Source organism: Anas platyrhynchos, chromosome 10, assembly GCF_047663525.1.
Source record: "Anas platyrhynchos isolate ZD024472 breed Pekin duck chromosome 10, IASCAAS_PekinDuck_T2T, whole genome shotgun sequence".
Classification (NCBI taxonomy): Eukaryota; Metazoa; Chordata; class Aves; order Anseriformes; family Anatidae; genus Anas; species Anas platyrhynchos.
In genome coordinates this window covers 14642805-14660451 of record NC_092596.1, presented here as the reverse complement: position 1 = coordinate 14660451, position 17647 = coordinate 14642805, and the positions used below count along the sequence as shown (strand labels likewise).

Sequence of the window (17647 nt, the reverse complement as noted above, 5' to 3'; positions counted from 1 at the left end):
ATGTGACCTTCTGTCCTACAGACCCTTGTATAATCACAAGTCTAAGAAAAACAGAGTGGTTAATGTATATAGTTCTTGTATCTTGTAGAGGAATGTTTTAGCAATTCATGTCAATAGAGAGCTTGAAGGGAAATGTATTTGTAGGCTTTTCCTTGAAGTTCCTGATATCTGGGGGGTTTCAGAATAACTGCTAACTATTATGACTATTGCATGGGACACTATGCAAGTCTCTGATATCTGGCCAGGAGATTAAGGAGAAGGGGAAAGCTGAAGAACGACTAAAAGACAAAGCTTGCAGGGGACGCTGCACAAGTCTCTGACATACAGCCAAGTTGGACAATTGAGAAGGACAAGAAGGAGGAAGACTATGAGCCTTCAGCACAAGAGATCCCCACAGACCCCCAGAGGGACCACCAGAGACTGATACGCAGGCTCCAGTAGGAGGGTTTGGATTCCAGAAACTAATTATAATAACCCTGGTTTTTTTAGAAGTAGTAATGAATATGTATTAGCCTAGGAGCATAAAAATCAGCTGCTTGATGTAACTGGTGTGCATCTTGGTGGAACAGAGACTCCCAGCGCAACCAGTGCTGTTTGCTTACCTCTATTCCTTTGATAAATTGTAAACTTTGATTATAGTCCAAGTTTTGACTATATTGATTATATTTTGAAGACTGACACGTTTATAACAGCCCTGCATCTGGTATGTGCCACATTCCAATTCTGCCTCACTTCTTAACCAGAGAACAAAAGATTTTTTCTTCCTAAACCCTCATATCAAAAATTGTACTCTACCACATCCTTCAACCTAGTGCACCACATTCTGTAACAGCTTCTATTCAAACATTTTAGTAGGCTTTTTGAGCAAGTCACTGTTCTTATTCTCACCTGATATACAATACAGTCATACACAGAAGTTATAATTGACCCAGTCTTAAGATCCCAGCACAAAAACAGAACCTGGGAGTCATGATTCATCACTCTTTTCCTGAAAGTTAAATGACAGCACAAAGGACCACCCAGAGAAAATGCACCAGGTCCACAAAACCAGATTTGATGGCAAACAGTGCAAAGGAATAACTTTTTAAAAGAAAAACAGAACAACCAGACATTTGTTTCCTAATATAATACACTCTCACTACAGAGAAATCTTAACCCACTAGGTGGAGCTAAATTGCTATATCCAGATAAATATTTGCACTTGGCAGAAATTTATTTCCTCCTCAAATTTTGCCATCAGGACTCAGTATTTAATATTCTACAAGAACAAAATATAAAATAATCAACAAAGCACCAGCTTTAATTAATTCTAAGCATTTCTAAAAATTCTTTTATAGCATGTGACCGTAACTATTCTGAATTAGAGGTGTTGTCATTTGTTTTCTTCAGAGAATTTAAAACAAAAAGAACAAGAAATAAAAGCAAATTTTCTGAGCTCAGTCTGTGACCTTGGCATGAAGATGCTATTCCCAATAGCCTAAATATTTTCTCCCCTAGCAATAACACATTACTTATTTGGAACCTACCTAAACCATCTCAAACTATTTGTTTTTCACCTTGGTGGTTGTGTATTTCATCAGTCAAGAAACTGCTGTCAATGAAGCGCCTCCTTTCTGAGAAATTCAAGTACTGATAAAAACACATTCATTTCAAACTGGCCAGAAGAATTCCTCTACACTTTTCTAAAGTTTTCAGATCCCTTCAATATTGTTTGTAAGTGGCACAGGAGCTGCGAATAGCCTCTTCATTAAAGTAATCTCTTTGGAAGAAGAGTTAGGGAGAGAATTGATGAGAACCATGGATATGACTCCCACATGGAAGTTTTCGTTTTAATGACATGAAAATCAGTGTGGAAAACAGACATAAATGCTAGGCAATAGCATTTGTAAGCAAGACAGTCACTAAGTTAGTATTTGCTCAGCCACTACGGTTGAGTTAAAAACTTGTGTTTTCTGTTTTTCAATTAAATATCTACTTTCCTTCCCCCTCTTCTTCACACAGATATTTACATTTGAAACGCAGGATGTTATTTTGTTTCCCTTTGCACGTTACCTGAGCCAAAAGGAGCTCTGTTCATACTTCTTCCGTTCATAGGTTTCCACCCCAAAGTTGTAACAGAGGATGGACAGGTAACAGGTCTGTAATAAAAGACTCCTGCTTCTATAGTGTCCTTGTAGAAACATCAATACATCTATGGCACCTGGTCTCAGGTTCTTTAAAACGTTTTTTACTTTAAAGACATGTCTACAATTATCACTTCTGACCATATTTGAGGAGGGTATTGAACATGACTAGAATCAAATTGTATTGTTCCGTGGGAAAGTGCAGCAATATTAACCAGTCTGGGACATGCAAAACAGGGGAATTCTTCAAACACACAAAGTAGAATAGTTCCTCAAGAAACCAACCTGAAAGCACTAAACCTTGCATAGTAAATTATAAAAAATAAAACCTAGGAAGAAAAAATGGCATATTACAAATTCATTTTTAAAAATGACTAAAAGGTTTTACTTTTGCACAGTTAAATAAATAGGACTCCGCCTCTTGCACAGTAGGCTTTTTCCCAGCATGTCTCCTTTGCATTATAAAAGGATGATCCACGCTACCAATGTGAGCAGAAAAATATTTCTGAATGCTTGATTATTCAGAATGTTGTTGCTTTCTGCTTTATCAGTCAGCCCTGACAGTATCTCTTCATACCAACATGTCTTTCCATTGCAATAATTTGCAACTGTCAAATGCTGTCCAAATGGAGACAAAAAGCTGTTTTAAATGCTAACAGACCACTAATATTTGCATTCACTTTGCCACTGGAGTAAGTTTCTTCTCCAAGTACAAGAAGTGTCTCTTGCAAGGGACTTCAAATCCTCGGGCAAGAATGAGAGACACAGAACAACATTTTGCTTTGAACATTTTTTTTTTATCTCATTGCCATCCAGACACAAAAGTGCAAATTCAGTATGGATGAACAACAACAACAAAAAAATCACTCTCATAATTAAAATACTCTTTTAATGAATTAATGTGTTCCAGACATCAAGCATAATCCTAAATATTCCCATAAGCCTGGCATCACTCCAAACACTAAGTGTTTGGAACGATTCTAGCATTTCATCCTTTAGGGCTACAGTTCCCCATTGTGGTTCCTAAGACCACTGATGATCCACAAGCTGCAAATCCTCACCAGCTGATCTGTGGTATCATCCATTACCATAATGCAACAACCTCCGTGTGGTACTCCGCAAGTGCTCTCTGGTAAGATGTGATTCTGGAGGAGTTAAGGAGTGACAACTACATGGTGGTCAGAAATTCCAAAGTCACTCAGAGAAATTGCTAGCGCTTTCTTTTTCTCTCATTGTTTAAATACCCCTCCTTAAACCAGTGGTGAATTGCATCTCTTGTGATCAGAAACCTCTTCCTCATCTGCATCAGTGCTCATGGTTTCTGAAGAGCCTTCACCATGAGAAGTTTAATATTATTTAATGGAGGAGTTAAAATGGAAAGCATGAAATTCATTCAAAATGAAATGAGAAACAGAAACATGATGATCCCAGTGAGCATCTTTAACAAATCAAACAGTGAGAAACTGCTCTTATAATTGAAATGAAAGTTAGACCCCCACAGCTGACTTAGTCACTCAGATACTCTGCAAACAGATCACAAAAACAATAAAAAAAAAAATTAAACTAACCAACCATAACATAAACAGTGCCATATTTCTGTTTCAGAACTCACATCTATCCCTTTGGATTTTATTACCTGTACCACAGAGACAAGAACAAAATGTTTCCTAACTGTACCAAAAAAAAATCCTAAAGGTTGGGAAAAAAAATTAAAATAAGCAAATGAAAATGAATGTGGGGAAGCTTATTCTGATACAAACATATTAGCCTTTTATCTTTGCAAACAAAGGACTAGTCTGCATATGTCAAAGCTTGTTTTCTTTGGACATTGTTCTGTGAAATAAGAACTACAAAAAACACAGTTTAGTACAATGAGAAACCACCATTCATAGCCTTACAGCTTCATGAAGATGAAGATTTTAGTACTAACTTGCATATGAAAAGCCTAGAAGCTCAGTTCTTCTCTTGTCCCACCTGCCTCCAGACAAAAGTTCACACATAAAAGGGAAGAAGCAACAGAGAAGATCAAGATGTGAAGTGCAGCTGTTTCTGCAGAAGAGTAGGTGGCATATTCAATACAGAAATCTTTTTGCCTTTCTAGATGATTTGTTTTCACTCATTCTTTAGGAAGAGTTTATCATTCTATTTCAAATGATAAACTATAAGCAAAAAAGAAAAACACTGAACTTTGAAGGAAAAAAAAATGCTGCTTTCATGCAAAATATGTAGCAAGAAAATCTCAGAGAAGCAGAAAAACACAGAACACATACACACAAAGAGTTCTCGAAGTATTTTTCAAAATTTTATATGGCATCTGCCACTCGTTAACATATAGATAGGAAAGCAGATTTTCAAACTTTGGAATGATAAAGAAGGTATGATTTCACTAACCTCTTTTGGCAACTTCATCAACATATCTTTACAGCGCTGCACACACATCACAGCTTTCTGAAAATGCCCTTGAGCAACTGCCTAGGAAAGCAGTAGAACATGCCAACAGACTGTAAGTGACTTGCTTGCCTCTAAAATTCATTAAAAGACCAATCTCTAAAAAAGGACTTGGATTTGCATACATTTTTCACATTCACTAAAGCTAAATCTGGGATTAGATATCTGTCCTTCTAGTGCTACAATAATTCTGTTTATTTCTATATATTCCCAGATGACAAAGACATTCAGAAGTACCCTGCCGTCCAGCTGTAGTGTGGAAGGGACAGATGGGTGGTACCAAACCATTCAGATGTTAGATGATGTAACAAACTAGCAAATCTTAAAACACCTCTCCAGTAACGTGGGGTACTCTTTTTGTCTCCATTATCAATTAGAAGCTAATGAAAAAATTTGGCCAGCATTTTGGTTTGCTTAGGGAAGCACTTTTCAATCAGGCCAGCTGCACGTTTGATGCAAATTTGCCCAAAAAGTGGCAAGTCTTGCTGTGTGCCTATTACACAAACACAGTTTTGGGGACCCAGGCTCCCCTTTCTTCAGTAAGCACAAGGCACCTTTGGAACCAAAACATTTATGACTCAGAAGGGCAGCTGTTTGTTGTATAAACACTCATGCTAGCCAAATCATAGAGCAACAAATCTGAACTAGAAGATATAAACAACACAGCAGAAATGACTGCGATAAACCAGGCAAATTAAAAATCATCAAATTATTGCAACACTGAATGCAAACATCACGTCTGATATCTTACATCTAAGCAAAGGAAATATATCCTTCAGCAAGTCCTCGGTGCCAAGCATTCATACATCTAATAAACGGGTCAGAGTTTCCTTTGTACCCCCTAGTGACTTATAAAGAAAGCAGGGAAGAACACATACTGATTCAGCCTGATAAGAGAGCACTTTGAAGAGGTCCTTCTCCACATCAGCTTTGTGCACATGAATATCTGCTTCACCATCGCTCCCCTTACGTAATTTTGTGTACAGTTTTTCTATGCTCTGGAAAACAAAGCTTAAGCATCACCCATGAACTTACAAACAGGTGTGTTTATAAGAAACTAGAATGAGAAAAGCACTTACATTCAAGGCAATCTCTAGAAATTCATCAGCAAGATCAGCTTTTCCAATATCTATCCATCCTTTACCAGTTTTCATTGACATCTGAAAGAGAAAATGATATGTGCTTTGTGACAATTTAGTCACTTCGAAGAAGCAGTGTTAAATTTCTTCTTGTTAACGCACATATCTTATGCAGGAGAGAGGTATTTCAGCTCTTTAATTTGTGACAAGTGCCTCTCGCATCTGAATTAACTCCATAGCACCTAGGTGCAGTGTAGGACTTCGAGTGCCCTACTGCACAGTACTATAGGATATTGTAGTAATGCTTCTCTCATAACATTTTAACATATGACAAAGATGTGATGCTAACTGCACTGTTAAGAAATTTGTAACTGCACTAACTCAGCAAGGTATGCCTGTGATATGGGCCCACCTTCAACATGCACACTCCCCAGAATTACAGGCTTATTTCACTCACTTTCCAAAGCAATTGTAATAAGGTTGTAAGATTTCCCTTGGTGATCAACTGCATTTCATTGCTTACCTGCCAACAGCCTTACCAAAATCTGTCTTCGAATAGTCCCCTCCGGAGGATCACTGCCTTCACAAAGGCACACCAGTCTACAAGCAACAAATCGCACTGCAGGAAAACAATGTATAATATATTCTTAAGTTTCCTTTTGTCTTTTTTTTTTTTTTTTTTTTTTACTTAAGAAAGTCAGGCCCTGCCATATCCAAAAGACGGTTTACCATGTAAAATTGCAGGAAAGAAAAATTTGAAAGCTTCAGTCTGAATTTTAGCCAAGCACTTTAAAACTGCCTTTTAGGCATCAAGAAAAAAAAAAAAAGATATTCTCCTCAAAATACCTATTAAACCTATTAAATACCTAAGTTAAAGACACAGCATTCAAAGACTTAATTACATTACAGGTGCTCACAGTAACATGCCTTGAGTGCCTCAAAATAGCCTTCAGCAACATAGGGAAATCAAGTTTAATAATCTTTACATTTTCAAAGTAAAAAGCAAAAATATTTTCTGGCCTTTCTTAAACATCAGGGATAGAAAAGACACTGCTTAATATATTTTAAATAGCCTCTCCCTGGCCCTTCAGCTGTGATATAAGATCTGAGAATATTACACTACGGTAATTATTATTTATTTTGTGTAAACTTACCCTTTTCCCTTCCCCTGACATCATTTATATGATGCAGAGTGTACATAATTTTGACTATAATCCCTCAAGACAAAAATGTAGGCCAGATATTGCAATCCTGCAGAACCACATAAGGAACTGGATGACAGAGTAGACCAAAAGCTCACTTCTGATTTCCCCCAGCCCTGCTTCTGGCTTAAAGCAAACCAACCAGCTGTGTGCCTGGCTGAGGCAGGGGAGTCAAAAAAAAGATTTAGATTTTTTCTGTAAACATTAGTGAGATAGCTATGTTAAAAAACAGTCTCACTTTTTATAAATTAACTGACCAACAGTCTAAAATGTACGTCAGTTTTATTTCCATACATTCTCAGATTAAAAACATAGCATTAGAAGGCAAACTACACTTTCCTTTGGCTACACCATTGTTTTATTGATGCTCATGCACAGAAGGAGGAGTGGTAAAAATGCCTATCCTGATTCTGTGTCACTAGATCACCATTACACCAGAGTGATCCCGAATGGTTTATCTAAGTCTAGCTGTACAGTTTCCTCTGTCTCTACCCTACCTGCAAATATCCAAACAAATCCACAGTGCTGCACATATACCTGTCAGCAAAGAGCTTTTCCTTTTCACCCTGCAACACACAAATGTGTTTGGAAAGGAACAGGACGCATACGTACGCTTAGCTCTTTGCTCGTCATTGATGACAGAACCCATGTGCTTGGTCACAGCCCAGTTCCACAGGCTGATTGCACCTTCTTCAACCTGAGGAGGAAAATTCTATTAGATTTGATGTTGTCCTAGATTTGGATCACTTTCAAATTCACTGCTGGATAAGGAACCACCTTCCATGCTCGTCATGTTAATGATCTGTCCACGTTTGTGCAACCACCTTTGACACTGATGTCAAAGGCCTGAGTTTTCTCTGAAGCTGTTACATGAACTGACCACCTCCACAGGGAGAGCTGGGATAGTGACCCCAAAACAGGCACGCTGAGTGGACCACACAGGTTTTCTTCAGCTAAAAGTTTGGATCATGCTTTTCTGCAGAACACGTATTCCAGAAGACTGATAAGCAGTTGGCAGGAATCACATATTCTTGTCATTTATAAGATACACTCAGTCTTCTAAAAGACTATTTCACATCTTCTAAAAATTTGAGAGTGTTTCTAAGAGGAAGTTAAGAAAGAACATGGCTGCAAATCAAAGGCTGACATGACCTGAAACTAGAAAGAAGTAATCATAAGACCAATAGTAGTACACACATGTATGTCACGTCAACATTCAGCTCTAATTTGAAATTACACAAACCAGCAAATTCTGTATGTGAAGTGGTGGACTTCAGAAACATTCAAGCATGTTCCTAAACAAATCCCATTAATCTGTCAAATTACTGAAATATCCTAACATATGTTTCTGTCAAGTCCTTTTCCAAACTTCGCAAAACATGACCTGACTTACCCTATCCATCTGGGATGAAGCTTCCTCAAAAACACTCGCACATAAAAAAATTTGTGCAATAGCACATCGGCACGTCCAACACAACTGATTCACTGGCAGCTTTCAGAATACATTATGTGTGCTTTAAGCAGATGTTGAAAAATTAGGGACTGGAAAAGCACTGTAAAATTGTACCAGGTTGGGAAGTGCATCTGCAGTAAGACTTTACCTCTTTTGCCTACAGAATGTTACATTTAATTACCTTAAACTCCTATGCTGGGAAATTCCTGGTATCAGCAGACAAAGAAAAAAGGTTCCTGACTAGATATTCTTGTTAAAAAGATGATGCAATCTTGCATAAACCCAATAAGCTCCTTTAAAAACCCATCTCGAAGGGTAGTGTATTTTCCATCACTCAAATCATAGTTTCCAGAAGACATGTTGGCTACAAATATGCTCTTGCATAACCAGGAAAAATGTTATGGACCATTTTATTTAAGGGATCAGACGACAAATTAATTTCTCCTTTCTTTAAAACTCATTTAGCCCAACGGGAAGAACCAAAGGATACCAGTTTTATGCTCCTGTACTTCTTTATAGACAGCATTAGGATTATTTTCTGTACTGACACACGCTAACCTGTCCTGCCCTTTGTCGCACACTGAGGACTTTCAAAACCAGTCTTCCTCTGAGGACAACCACTGTGAACTAAATCTTGCTTCAGAATAGAATTTTGGAGGAAAAGTTTGGGCAATACCTCAGCTAGCTATATTTTTACTCCAGGTTAGCTTTTCTCATTGATTCCTTTTAGAAAAAGACCTTTTAAAGTAGTCGTTTACCACTTCATAAATGTCCTCTAGACGGCCTACAAAGAAAAACCCTATCGTTATTATAAGCAACACCCTAATTCACTGGTGTGATGTACAAAAAATGCTTCCCACCCTGCTGGGCTCCCCAGGCAGGTGTTATTAGGTGTGCTTGTTTGTTTTTCTCCCTGCCAGACCCGCTATCCCCAGTCAGTGTGTCGGGAAGCCCCTCAGCTGCTCCCACGCCTTTTTCCGTGCACCACCACTCCGCCACCTGCGTTTTCGTGTGGAAACCCGCGGCGCGGGCACCGGGAGCTGCCGTTAACGCTTTTTTATTATTATTATTTAACACTTTTCTGCTTTATTCCTGCCGGGTTGCGGGGCTGCTCCATCCCCAGGCCGGCAGGGCCGGGTTCCGCCTCAGCACACCCAACGCCGGGAGGCCTCAGGCCGCAGGGCCGGGCCCTACCTCCGGCTCGGCCCCCGCCTCCCCGCCGAGGCTCCCCGCCGCCCGGAACAGCTCCTCGGTGAGCGCGGCGATGCGGCCCGGGGCCTCCTCCCGCAGCAGCTCCCGGAGCAGTCCTGCAACACAGGCGGGGAGCGAACCGTGACGGGAGAGAGCACCGTGAGGGGAGGGCAGCGCCGCCCCCGCCTCCCGCCCGCCGCCACCTTCGGCCGCCGCCCGCCGCGCCGCCATGACGGGGCCGCCCCTCAGCACCTCCCGCCCTCCCGCCCTGCGCACCGCGCATGCGCAACGCCGCCACAGCCGCGGAGGAACGGGCAGCTCCGCGCGGCGATTGGCCGGCCGGCGCGTCCGCCCCGCCTTCCTCCTCCGATCGACAGGCGCGGCAGCCAATAGGGAGGCTCGGCGGTCCCGCCGGCCGTGAGGCGGTGCCGGTGGGCGCCGTTCTGGAAGGATCCCGGCGGCGGCGGCGGCGGCGGTGGCGGTGGGGAGAGGGGGGGGGGCGCGGGCACGGCCGCCATGTCGGGGCTGCTGCACACCACGCTCAGCGGCCTCAACAGCGACTCCTACTGCGAGATCAGCCGCTACCGCGACCAGCACTTCCGGGTGCGGCCGGGACCGGGGGCGGCTGGGGGGGGGGCGGTGAGGGGGACGGGGCCTGCAGCGGGGTCGGGGCGCCCGGTGGCCGTTACCCGGTGGCCGTTACCCGCTGACTGCTCGCTGTGCCCGCAGGGTAGCAAGAAGCTGCAGGAGAAGTTCCTGAAGATCTCCTCCACGCTGTACGTGGGCAACCTGTCGTTCTACACCACCGAGGAGCAGATCCAGGAGCTCTTCTCCAAGTGCGGCGACGTCAAGCGCATCGTCATGGGGCTGGACAAGATCAAGAAGACGCCCTGCGGCTTCTGCTTCGTCGAGTATCCTTCCCGCGCCCTCCTGCTCTCGGCCTGCCACAGCCAGCTCTGCCACCCCGCGCCAATGCCCACTGCCGGGCATTCGTTTCCCTTCCTTCCCCCCAACCTGTGTAGGTGGAACTTGCACAGGCCCCATCTCACTCATGGCCAACGCTAAGAGCTCGTGTTTGCCCTCTGTTCGCCCTCTCGCCTTCACTTCGCACCTAAAGGGCCTCGCAGAGCGTCCCGTGGTGCTGCTCCCCAGCACGGGGTGCACGCTCGTACAAGTTGCCCCGTGAGCTGTCTCTGCAGAGCTCTCCCGCGAGGCCTGCGCCTCCTGCTCACGTTTAGTCAAGTTTCGCGTGATAGAAGAAGGCGTCATATGGATTTCTTGCCCGTAGCAAGGCTTTAACATGTTTGTTTTATCTGCTTGTGATATAAGTGATCCAAAGCTATTTCTTGCCTGTACAGGTACTATCATTAAAGTTCAGAACCTTAGGAAGGAGTGGGAGCTGTTTTCAGCTTGGTTTTCATGACTGCAGTTGTTTGATCCCAGAGAAAAGAGTAGGCACAGTAGGAAAACCTGGAAGGCAGGGCTCTTCTGCCTCTCAAATGCAGTAGTTCTCTTTCTTTTCCCTGCAGCCAACAAAACAGCACATGTAGTTTTCCTTAGACTGTGTCTCAGATACTACACGAGAGCAGACGCTGAACATGCAATGCGATTTATCAATGGCACGCGACTAGACGACCGCATCGTTCGAACAGACTGGGATGCAGGGTTTAAGGAGGGCCGGCAGTATGGAAGAGGAAAGACTGGAGGACAGGTAAAAGCAATATCAGTTCAGACCTTGAGTCGGGTCCCCCTAAGACGGTGTAGAGCTTTTCTAGTTTTGTCTCCTGGAGAACAAAGTGTAGGCGATAAGGACCTGATAATGAAGTACAGCTACTCCGGGTGATTTTGGTAACTGATGCTATTAAGAGCTAGAAGTAGAACTAAGGCTCCAAAGTTCTGACGGTACAAGTAGAATTTTTGCTATTCCAAGCTAGTACTCTTAAAATGGTGTAGAATTTGAAAGGAGAGGGGCAGCACAAATGTCAGGCCAATCTCAGAAGCCAGCAGTTTGTCCTGTGAGAAGGTAAGTTTCTGTTGCAGACTTTTTTTTTTTTTTGGGGGGGTGGGGGTGCAAAGCCTGGCATTAAAATATTTTGGCATTATCTTTGTCATTACCTAAAAGGACCTCAGCTATCAGACATATTCTCATGTCATTTGCACCACCATCACCTTTTTGGTGGATTATTTGAAGAGATTTCAAATGGGTCAAAGTGCTTCTAATCTGAACTTCAGTTCTCCACCAGCTGAGCGAGAAGAGGGTGATGATTCTGAAGGACACGAGCAGTGCAGGATGCTAATATTTGTGTCATTGCTGTGCCCCAGGTGCGAGATGAGTACCGGACAGACTACGATGTGGGAAGAGGTGGCTTTGGCAAGATTATTCAGATGCAGAAGGCAAATCATCAGCCTGCAGTCTATTAATTGCCTCATAGGTCCTAGCTCGTAGAGGGTTCTGTCCTTCCAGAGCTAGCCCTGTTCTCGCATTTTGGATTGGGGTAGGGAGTGAGATCCAAGTTCCAACAAAAGGTGACCCTCCTTAGACTGTGGATATACATGTGTTCATTCCCCCTTCCTTCTGGGCTAGAGAAGATGTTCTGTGCTGATGCAGGGCAACGAGGGAAACAAATGGACAGCTCTGCAGGATTCTGGGTAAGAAGAAACGCAGCATGGCAACACCTTGTGCTATGACGTACTCTTCATGTTGCAGCTAAGCAGGTGGCTTCCTCCAAGTAGGGACTGCAGCTGCGGTTGCTCTCAGATGGAACTTCTTAAAAATGTGCCACCACTGGAGCCCTCCAGGTGCCAGGGCACCTTGTGGGGATGCAGGAGAGTTGCAAATTTCTAATTTACAACGTCCTCTGCTAACAAAGCAGTGTCACTGTTTGGATGAGAGAAGCGCAGTGAGGTCTTACTGTCCACTTGGAGGTGCTTGCCTGCACATCTAGCCCTTGGGTTGGTCAGGGCCTGCAGAGCCTTTCTCTTTATGATGCCCCCAGTGCTGCCTGGCTTTTCAGATCCTCACTGTTCGGCGTGGTTTTGTTAAAAGTTTCTTTCAATTTTCTAAATAAACAGTGAGTCCTGTACCTGTTGCAGTTTGTGCATCAAAACTGTTAGCTCTCTGACAAGAACTGGGGGGAACAGCTGTTGGTATTTTAAAATTGCTGTCACTTGCAAACACTAAGATGGATGCTAAAAGAGGGCGCAAGTCTCACTGTATTTCTCTTGGCTTCCCTCTTGCTGCTGGCTTTTCCTCTTCTGTTTTTGCAATAGCTGGTGGCTGACACCAGAAGGAAGTTGCTTATAAAGCGTACAGCTGCTCTGAATAAGACAAACCTTTATGTTTCATGTGAGCAGATTCCAGGAAAACTTTCACTGTCCTGATACCTGTTCCATGACCGGAGGTGTGTAGGAAGCAATATAAAGGTCCAATGTGCACTTAATGGAAGGAACTCCCTTCCTTGTGTTTGTTATTAACAACCTCCCCCCAGTGCTTTCTTCCCCATTTAAGAGCATGGCTAACACTATTAAGCTGTTTGTAGGGTCCAGACAAGAGAGCAGAAGAGATTACAACACCTACTGATCTTTGCCTAAGCACCTCCAGCCAGGGTAGGCAATGCCGCTGGACAAGTTAAATTGTGACTGTAAATTGGTTTAGTGTGATGAAAATAATAGCAGCTGCTCCCTCTCCAGTAATGTGTAATTGGGATTTTTCATGCTCTGTCTCATCCAAGATAATGAATACTGTTCTGCTGAGCACATGTGCAGACCAGGCATACAATTTAAATTATTTTAACACTTATGTTAGAACTGAGTGGGAGCGGGTGTAGCATTTAATTTGTTGAAATGTCTCCTACCTGCTTGTTTTGCAAGTCAGGTTGCTGCATCAGTAAAACTGTCACGAATCCTGAAGGAACTGCACGTTTAGACCTCAGCAGACCTGAGGAATGACAGAGTTGACAAGCCTGCGATGCAGGCTGCCCTGACATACAGTGAAAAGGAGGGGACGTTGACACAAGAGCAAAAAACAAGCTCAGTTTGTCATCTGTCCAGCCTGGCAAAGCAGCATCAGCACAAAGTCCCTTCTGGAGGTTATGGATTACATAGAAGAATTGCTTGGGCAAACACAGCAAGCAAAAGGGAATCTGTGAGGAAGACAGGGAGGGAAATCTGCCATGAAACTTGGATTAGCAACAGAATCTTGTGTATGTGAGGTAGGGACACATAAAACAAACTCTTGCTTTGCTCCTGGGAGAGCCTGGTAGGGCCTGTTGGACATATCATTCCTGTGGATCTGACAGAGCATGTGGGAAGCTGTTTGGTCAGGTGCCTGGGTTATGACTGTGGGAGGCATTTCTGTCCCTATTTTTGCAAGATCCTGCAATTTCAGCTCTACCCAGCTCCACCTGTCCTGCTGGCTTTGGTCTGAAGGGAGAGCATTGCCATGCTTTCACAAGTCCCAAAGCAGGGTTGGCAAGTTGTGCACCGCTCTCCTTTCAACGTAACCTTTGCAAAGAGATTTGTGCTGCCTTTTATTCAAATACACGTATTTGCATAAAATAATCCACCTCAAATACTACAGCTGCAGTAAATGCCAGGGTCCCTTCCTCCTAAAGGCATCCCAAAGAGAACCAAAGAGAGATGAGAAGGTTTACAAGTAAATGGGGGCTCCCAGATCTCAGCCTGTGCTGTGGCGTGGCAGTACCCACGTGGCACCACGCTGCAGGGGTTGGAAGAGGTTTCCTTTCCAAGAGTGCCATCACGTGCTGCTTCCACCAGCACGCTGGAGCAGCCCCTCCTGTCCTGGCCAGGCTCCTTGCTGACAGCGTGCCCAGAAGCCTCAGGCTGCAGGGTTCCCTTTCAGGCACCTTTCATCGGCACACAAAGACGCTGTTAGAAGAAAAAATCCTTTGTCCTCACAGAGCTGGGGCAGTGCCAAGCTGGGCAGTGCCAGCCCACAAACAGAGACCTGGTGAGACCCAAGAGAAACTTGGTGCAGCTGAGCACAGGCCTGTGGCTGCCTCCAAGTGGTTAACGGCTCGAGGCAGAGGCCGCTGTCCTGACTGCCAGCCGAGCTCTTTGTGCAAAGAACCCGATGCCGAGTTCCCACCAGCACCAACCAAAGGAGCTTACACACCCTTCAGGCTCAGTGAGTCTCCACTGGATCCCTTGTGATGTGCAGGGACCTCGTTCCTCCAGGACAGAGAACAAAGTGAAGTTCAGTGGTGCAGCAGTTTTGGCAGGAGATGCTGCTCCTCCTCGTGCTCCTCAGCCGTGCATTTGCTCTGCAACACCATGCTCAAAGCCTTCTGCACTGGGGAGGGGAAAAGGAAGGCTGCAGTTATTCGTTCTGGCAGCTTTTATAGTCCCCTTTGATCCAGTAACAAATTTGAGCAAACTTCGGAGCCGTCAGGCGAACAGCAACGTTATAGTCATGCTGCTCCCCGGCCACCTCGAGCCACTGGTGCCCAGAGAAGACCCCGACCACCTTCCTCTCCCACTTGTGCCGGACGGGGTCCCACACCTTGCCGTACACCCCAGAGCCGGAGGCACCGGGCCGGGCATCGCAGTGCTGGTAGATGAGGTGTGCTGTCTCATCCTCCACCCCGCAGAAGCGGTAGACCAGCTCACCTGGCCGGTCGCTGTCAAACCCCGAAAAATGAATCCTCTTCCCAGCCATCTCCTCCGCCGCTGGAGCCACCGCCAGCTTCATGTAGGGGCGCTGGTGTGGCCTGCGCAGCTCCAGCAGGGCGTAGTCATAGTCCATGCTGACCGAGTTGGGGCTCCGAATCCAACCCTTGGGCACCTGTGTGCGCCGCACGCGAGCCCACCGCATCGCCAGCCCCCCCGGCCCCGTCCTGTTGCCAGTGCCCTGCAGCGGCGTCAGGAAGCCCACCTTGATCTTCCTGGCCCCCTTCACGTAGTCTTTGCCGTCGTGGATGCAGTGGGCAGCTGTGAGGACGTGCCGCTCGGACACGAGCACCCCCGTGCACCCTGTGGAGATCTTGACGGTGGCGGAGAAGGGGTAGTCCAGCAAGAAGTGGGGCCCGCTGATGGAAAACCGCCCGTCCGTGCCGTAAATCTGCCGCTTGCGCCGCCTGCGCCACCTCTGCTGCCTCTTCTCCGTGCCGCCCCCCCGGGGGCTCAGCTCCACCGTGGTGAGGGTGCGGGTGCCGTTGGCGTACAGGGTCTCGTAAGAAAGGTGCTCCTGCAAATCCTGGGGGGCCAAAGCAGCCTCCCGCTGGGCGCATGCATCATCGCAGCGTGTTGTCAGCTCCAGGACGGGCTGCGCCGAGAAGCGAGCTCTGCCGAGCTGCAGGGTGGACTGGGGAACGAGGGCAGGAAGCAGGCCTCCAGCTGCAGCACCGGGAAGGAAGGACAGCAGGAGGAGGGCAATCACCCGGCAGCCAGTCATCCTGCCAGACCTGCAGAGGCAAAGCGAGGGGACCATGAAGCCTGCCCGCTTACAGCACCAGCCACCTGCTGCGGCTCGCGGCCGGGGGATTATCGGCTGCACGTGGCCCTGTGCCAGCTACCAGGGAGCGCGTGCTTAAGCAGCTGCCACAGAAAGCAGAAGGGGGTCGAGACCTGCCTGCAGCTGAGTGACTAACCAGAGATGGGAATCTAACCCAACCTTTGATCTCCTGCAGCTCTTTTGGATGGCGAGGCCCAGCAGCGCGACCGAGCCCTGCTGCAGCAATATCACGAGCAGATGAGTTTCCTCCGTCACGCCAGAAATCCCGCCTGCCCCGGGGTGGATTCCCTGGATTCCAGGGCTCGAGCCCCACCGGTGGGACGTGTCCCACCCGGCAGCAGCCCGGCTCCACCACCCATCACCCGCGGGGAGAAGGAGGAGGAGGAGGAGGGTGTGACGGTACCTGCTGACTGCAGAGGGAGACGACAGCTCTGTCCCGCTGCTCCTACAGGGAAGAGAAAGGTGCGGTGACTCCAGGGCTAGACCTGAGCTGAAGTATTTGGTGTCACAGCGCAGTGAGGACAAGACAGCCTGGTTTAACCCCACAATGGATTACTGAACCCAATCTGCCATTACTTCTCCGTGCACCAGGCCACCCCTTTTCTCGCAAGGGAGCTGTTTGTGGGGCAGGTTCTCCAACCCCAGCTCTGTGCAGCAGCTCAGCCCTCCACCTCCATCCTCCTCGGCATGCGTACTGAGATGGGCTCCCCTTGGCTGACCGCAGAGGCTCTTCCCCGACAAGCAGCTGGAGCACAGGGAGAGCAGCTCCGACGCCTCCGCCGGGACAGCCCCGTGTCCCCCCGAGGCAGCCGGGGTCTGCGCCGGACACGTGGCAGCGCGCTGGGTTATGAAAGTCGCAGGGGAATGAGGGGTGGAGCCACGAAGGGAGGCTGAGAGCCACGAGCTCTCCACACCCCGACCCCTCGGTGCCGCAGCCACGAGCACGTCCCGTGAGCCTTCGCTGGGACGCTGCCCCGGCCACCTGCCCCTCTGCATGGCTTGGGCCGAAAGCAGCCAGGGCACAGCGAGCCTCGGGCTGCCTCTGAAACCCAGGGGATGGCGATGGGAAGGTGGTGGGGTCCTGCCTGAGTGCTCCCCCTCAGCACAGCAGCCAGCGAGGGCTTTGCGGAGACGGCGCCAAGGCACGAGCCAGCCCTTGGCTCCCCTGCCCACATGTGTGCCCAGCCTGCCTGGCACCCACACAGCAGCAGCAGAGCTGGAGGCACACGCAGGGGAGCAGCTTCAGCCTCGCTTGGTTCCCTCTGGTGCTCTCCCAGCTGGGCAGAGCCTCCCCACGGAGCAGAAAGGCCCCACGCAAAGGAACAAATATCTACAGGTGGCTGCGTGCAGGGCCCGGGCTTGTGGCAGCAGCGCCAGGCTCCAGGGTGCTGCTTTTTGCTGCATTTTCCGAGCAGAGGACTGCTCTTTAGGGCTCGCAGGGAAGGGGGAAGCCCACCCTGCAGCCCCTAACACCTGGGAGCTGAGGTCTGCCACTTCACAAACATCCTTCTGGCCCCGCAGCGCCACATCCCTATCACAGCACCTCGAGAAACAACCCGCAGGCTGCCGAGGCAGCAGTTCAGGCGGTGGCAGCGGCACAGGCACCTCCGTTGAGCCCACACCACTCCGGAGCCTCATTATCCACCTCCCCAGCCAACATGTGGAGCTTGTGAGACCGA

At 47.1% G+C, this 17647-nt stretch overlaps 3 protein-coding genes across 10 annotated transcripts in view; 1 reads left to right on the top strand and 2 right to left on the bottom strand.

The window, feature by feature from the left end:
* TEX11 (testis expressed 11) overlaps window positions 1–10339 on the bottom strand; it is a 32660-nt gene extending 22321 nt beyond the window's left edge. For 2 of the 8 annotated variants that reach the window (XM_072042834.1, XM_072042842.1), the window contains exons 1-8: window positions 9700–9827; window positions 9500–9612; window positions 7465–7549; window positions 6190–6269; window positions 5651–5731; window positions 5450–5569; window positions 4515–4595; window positions 2053–2138 (exon numbers count right to left, since the gene is read on the bottom strand). In XM_072042834.1, coding sequence (XP_071898935.1) covers window positions 2053–2138; window positions 4515–4595; window positions 5450–5569; window positions 5651–5731; window positions 6190–6269; window positions 7465–7549; window positions 9500–9612; window positions 9700–9727 — 674 coding nt within the window. In that variant the 5' untranslated portion in view covers window positions 9728–9827. Of the gene's footprint in view, window positions 1–2052; window positions 2139–4514; window positions 4596–5449; window positions 5570–5650; window positions 5732–6189; window positions 6270–7464; window positions 7550–8245; window positions 8945–8981; window positions 9641–9699; window positions 9828–10199 lie in introns of those variants that run through there. The other 6 variants (XM_072042837.1, XM_072042838.1, XM_072042841.1 and 3 more) reach the window with 6 other exon arrangements.
* On the top strand, window positions 9939–12579 carry LOC113844723 (nuclear cap-binding protein subunit 2). The gene is made up of 4 exons (XM_038184330.2): window positions 9939–10099; window positions 10226–10407; window positions 11069–11207; window positions 11819–12579. The coding sequence occupies exons 1-4, from the start codon at window positions 10013–10015 to the stop codon at window positions 11915–11917; spliced, it is 507 nt and encodes a 168-aa protein (XP_038040258.1). The 5' UTR covers window positions 9939–10012; the 3' UTR covers window positions 11918–12579.
* Window positions 12580–12918: 339 nt separating this feature from the next.
* LOC101793647 (serine protease 23) lies at window positions 12919–16820 on the bottom strand. Its single transcript, XM_038184328.2, has 3 exons — window positions 16664–16820; window positions 16372–16413; window positions 12919–15918 (listed from the first exon to the last, which is right to left on the bottom strand). The coding sequence occupies exon 3, from the start codon at window positions 15906–15908 to the stop codon at window positions 14835–14837; it is 1074 nt and encodes a 357-aa protein (XP_038040256.2). The 5' UTR covers window positions 15909–15918; window positions 16372–16413; window positions 16664–16820; the 3' UTR covers window positions 12919–14834.
* Between the last annotated feature and the right edge of the window lie 827 nt (window positions 16821–17647).

Coding starts and splice junctions, on each gene's coding strand:
- LOC113844723 (XM_038184330.2), top strand. CDS start 10,013: ATGTCGGGGCTGCTGCACACCACGCTCAGCGGCCTCAACAGCGACTCC. Junction 10,408..11,068: donor TGCGGCTTCTGCTTCGTCGA/GTATCCTTCCCG, acceptor ACTGTGTCTCAG/ATACTACACGAGAGCAGACG. Junction 11,208..11,818: donor GAGGAAAGACTGGAGGACAG/GTAAAAGCAATA, acceptor GCTGTGCCCCAG/GTGCGAGATGAGTACCGGAC.
- LOC101793647 (XM_038184328.2), bottom strand. CDS start 15,908: ATGACTGGCTGCCGGGTGATTGCCCTCCTCCTGCTGTCCTTCCTTCCC.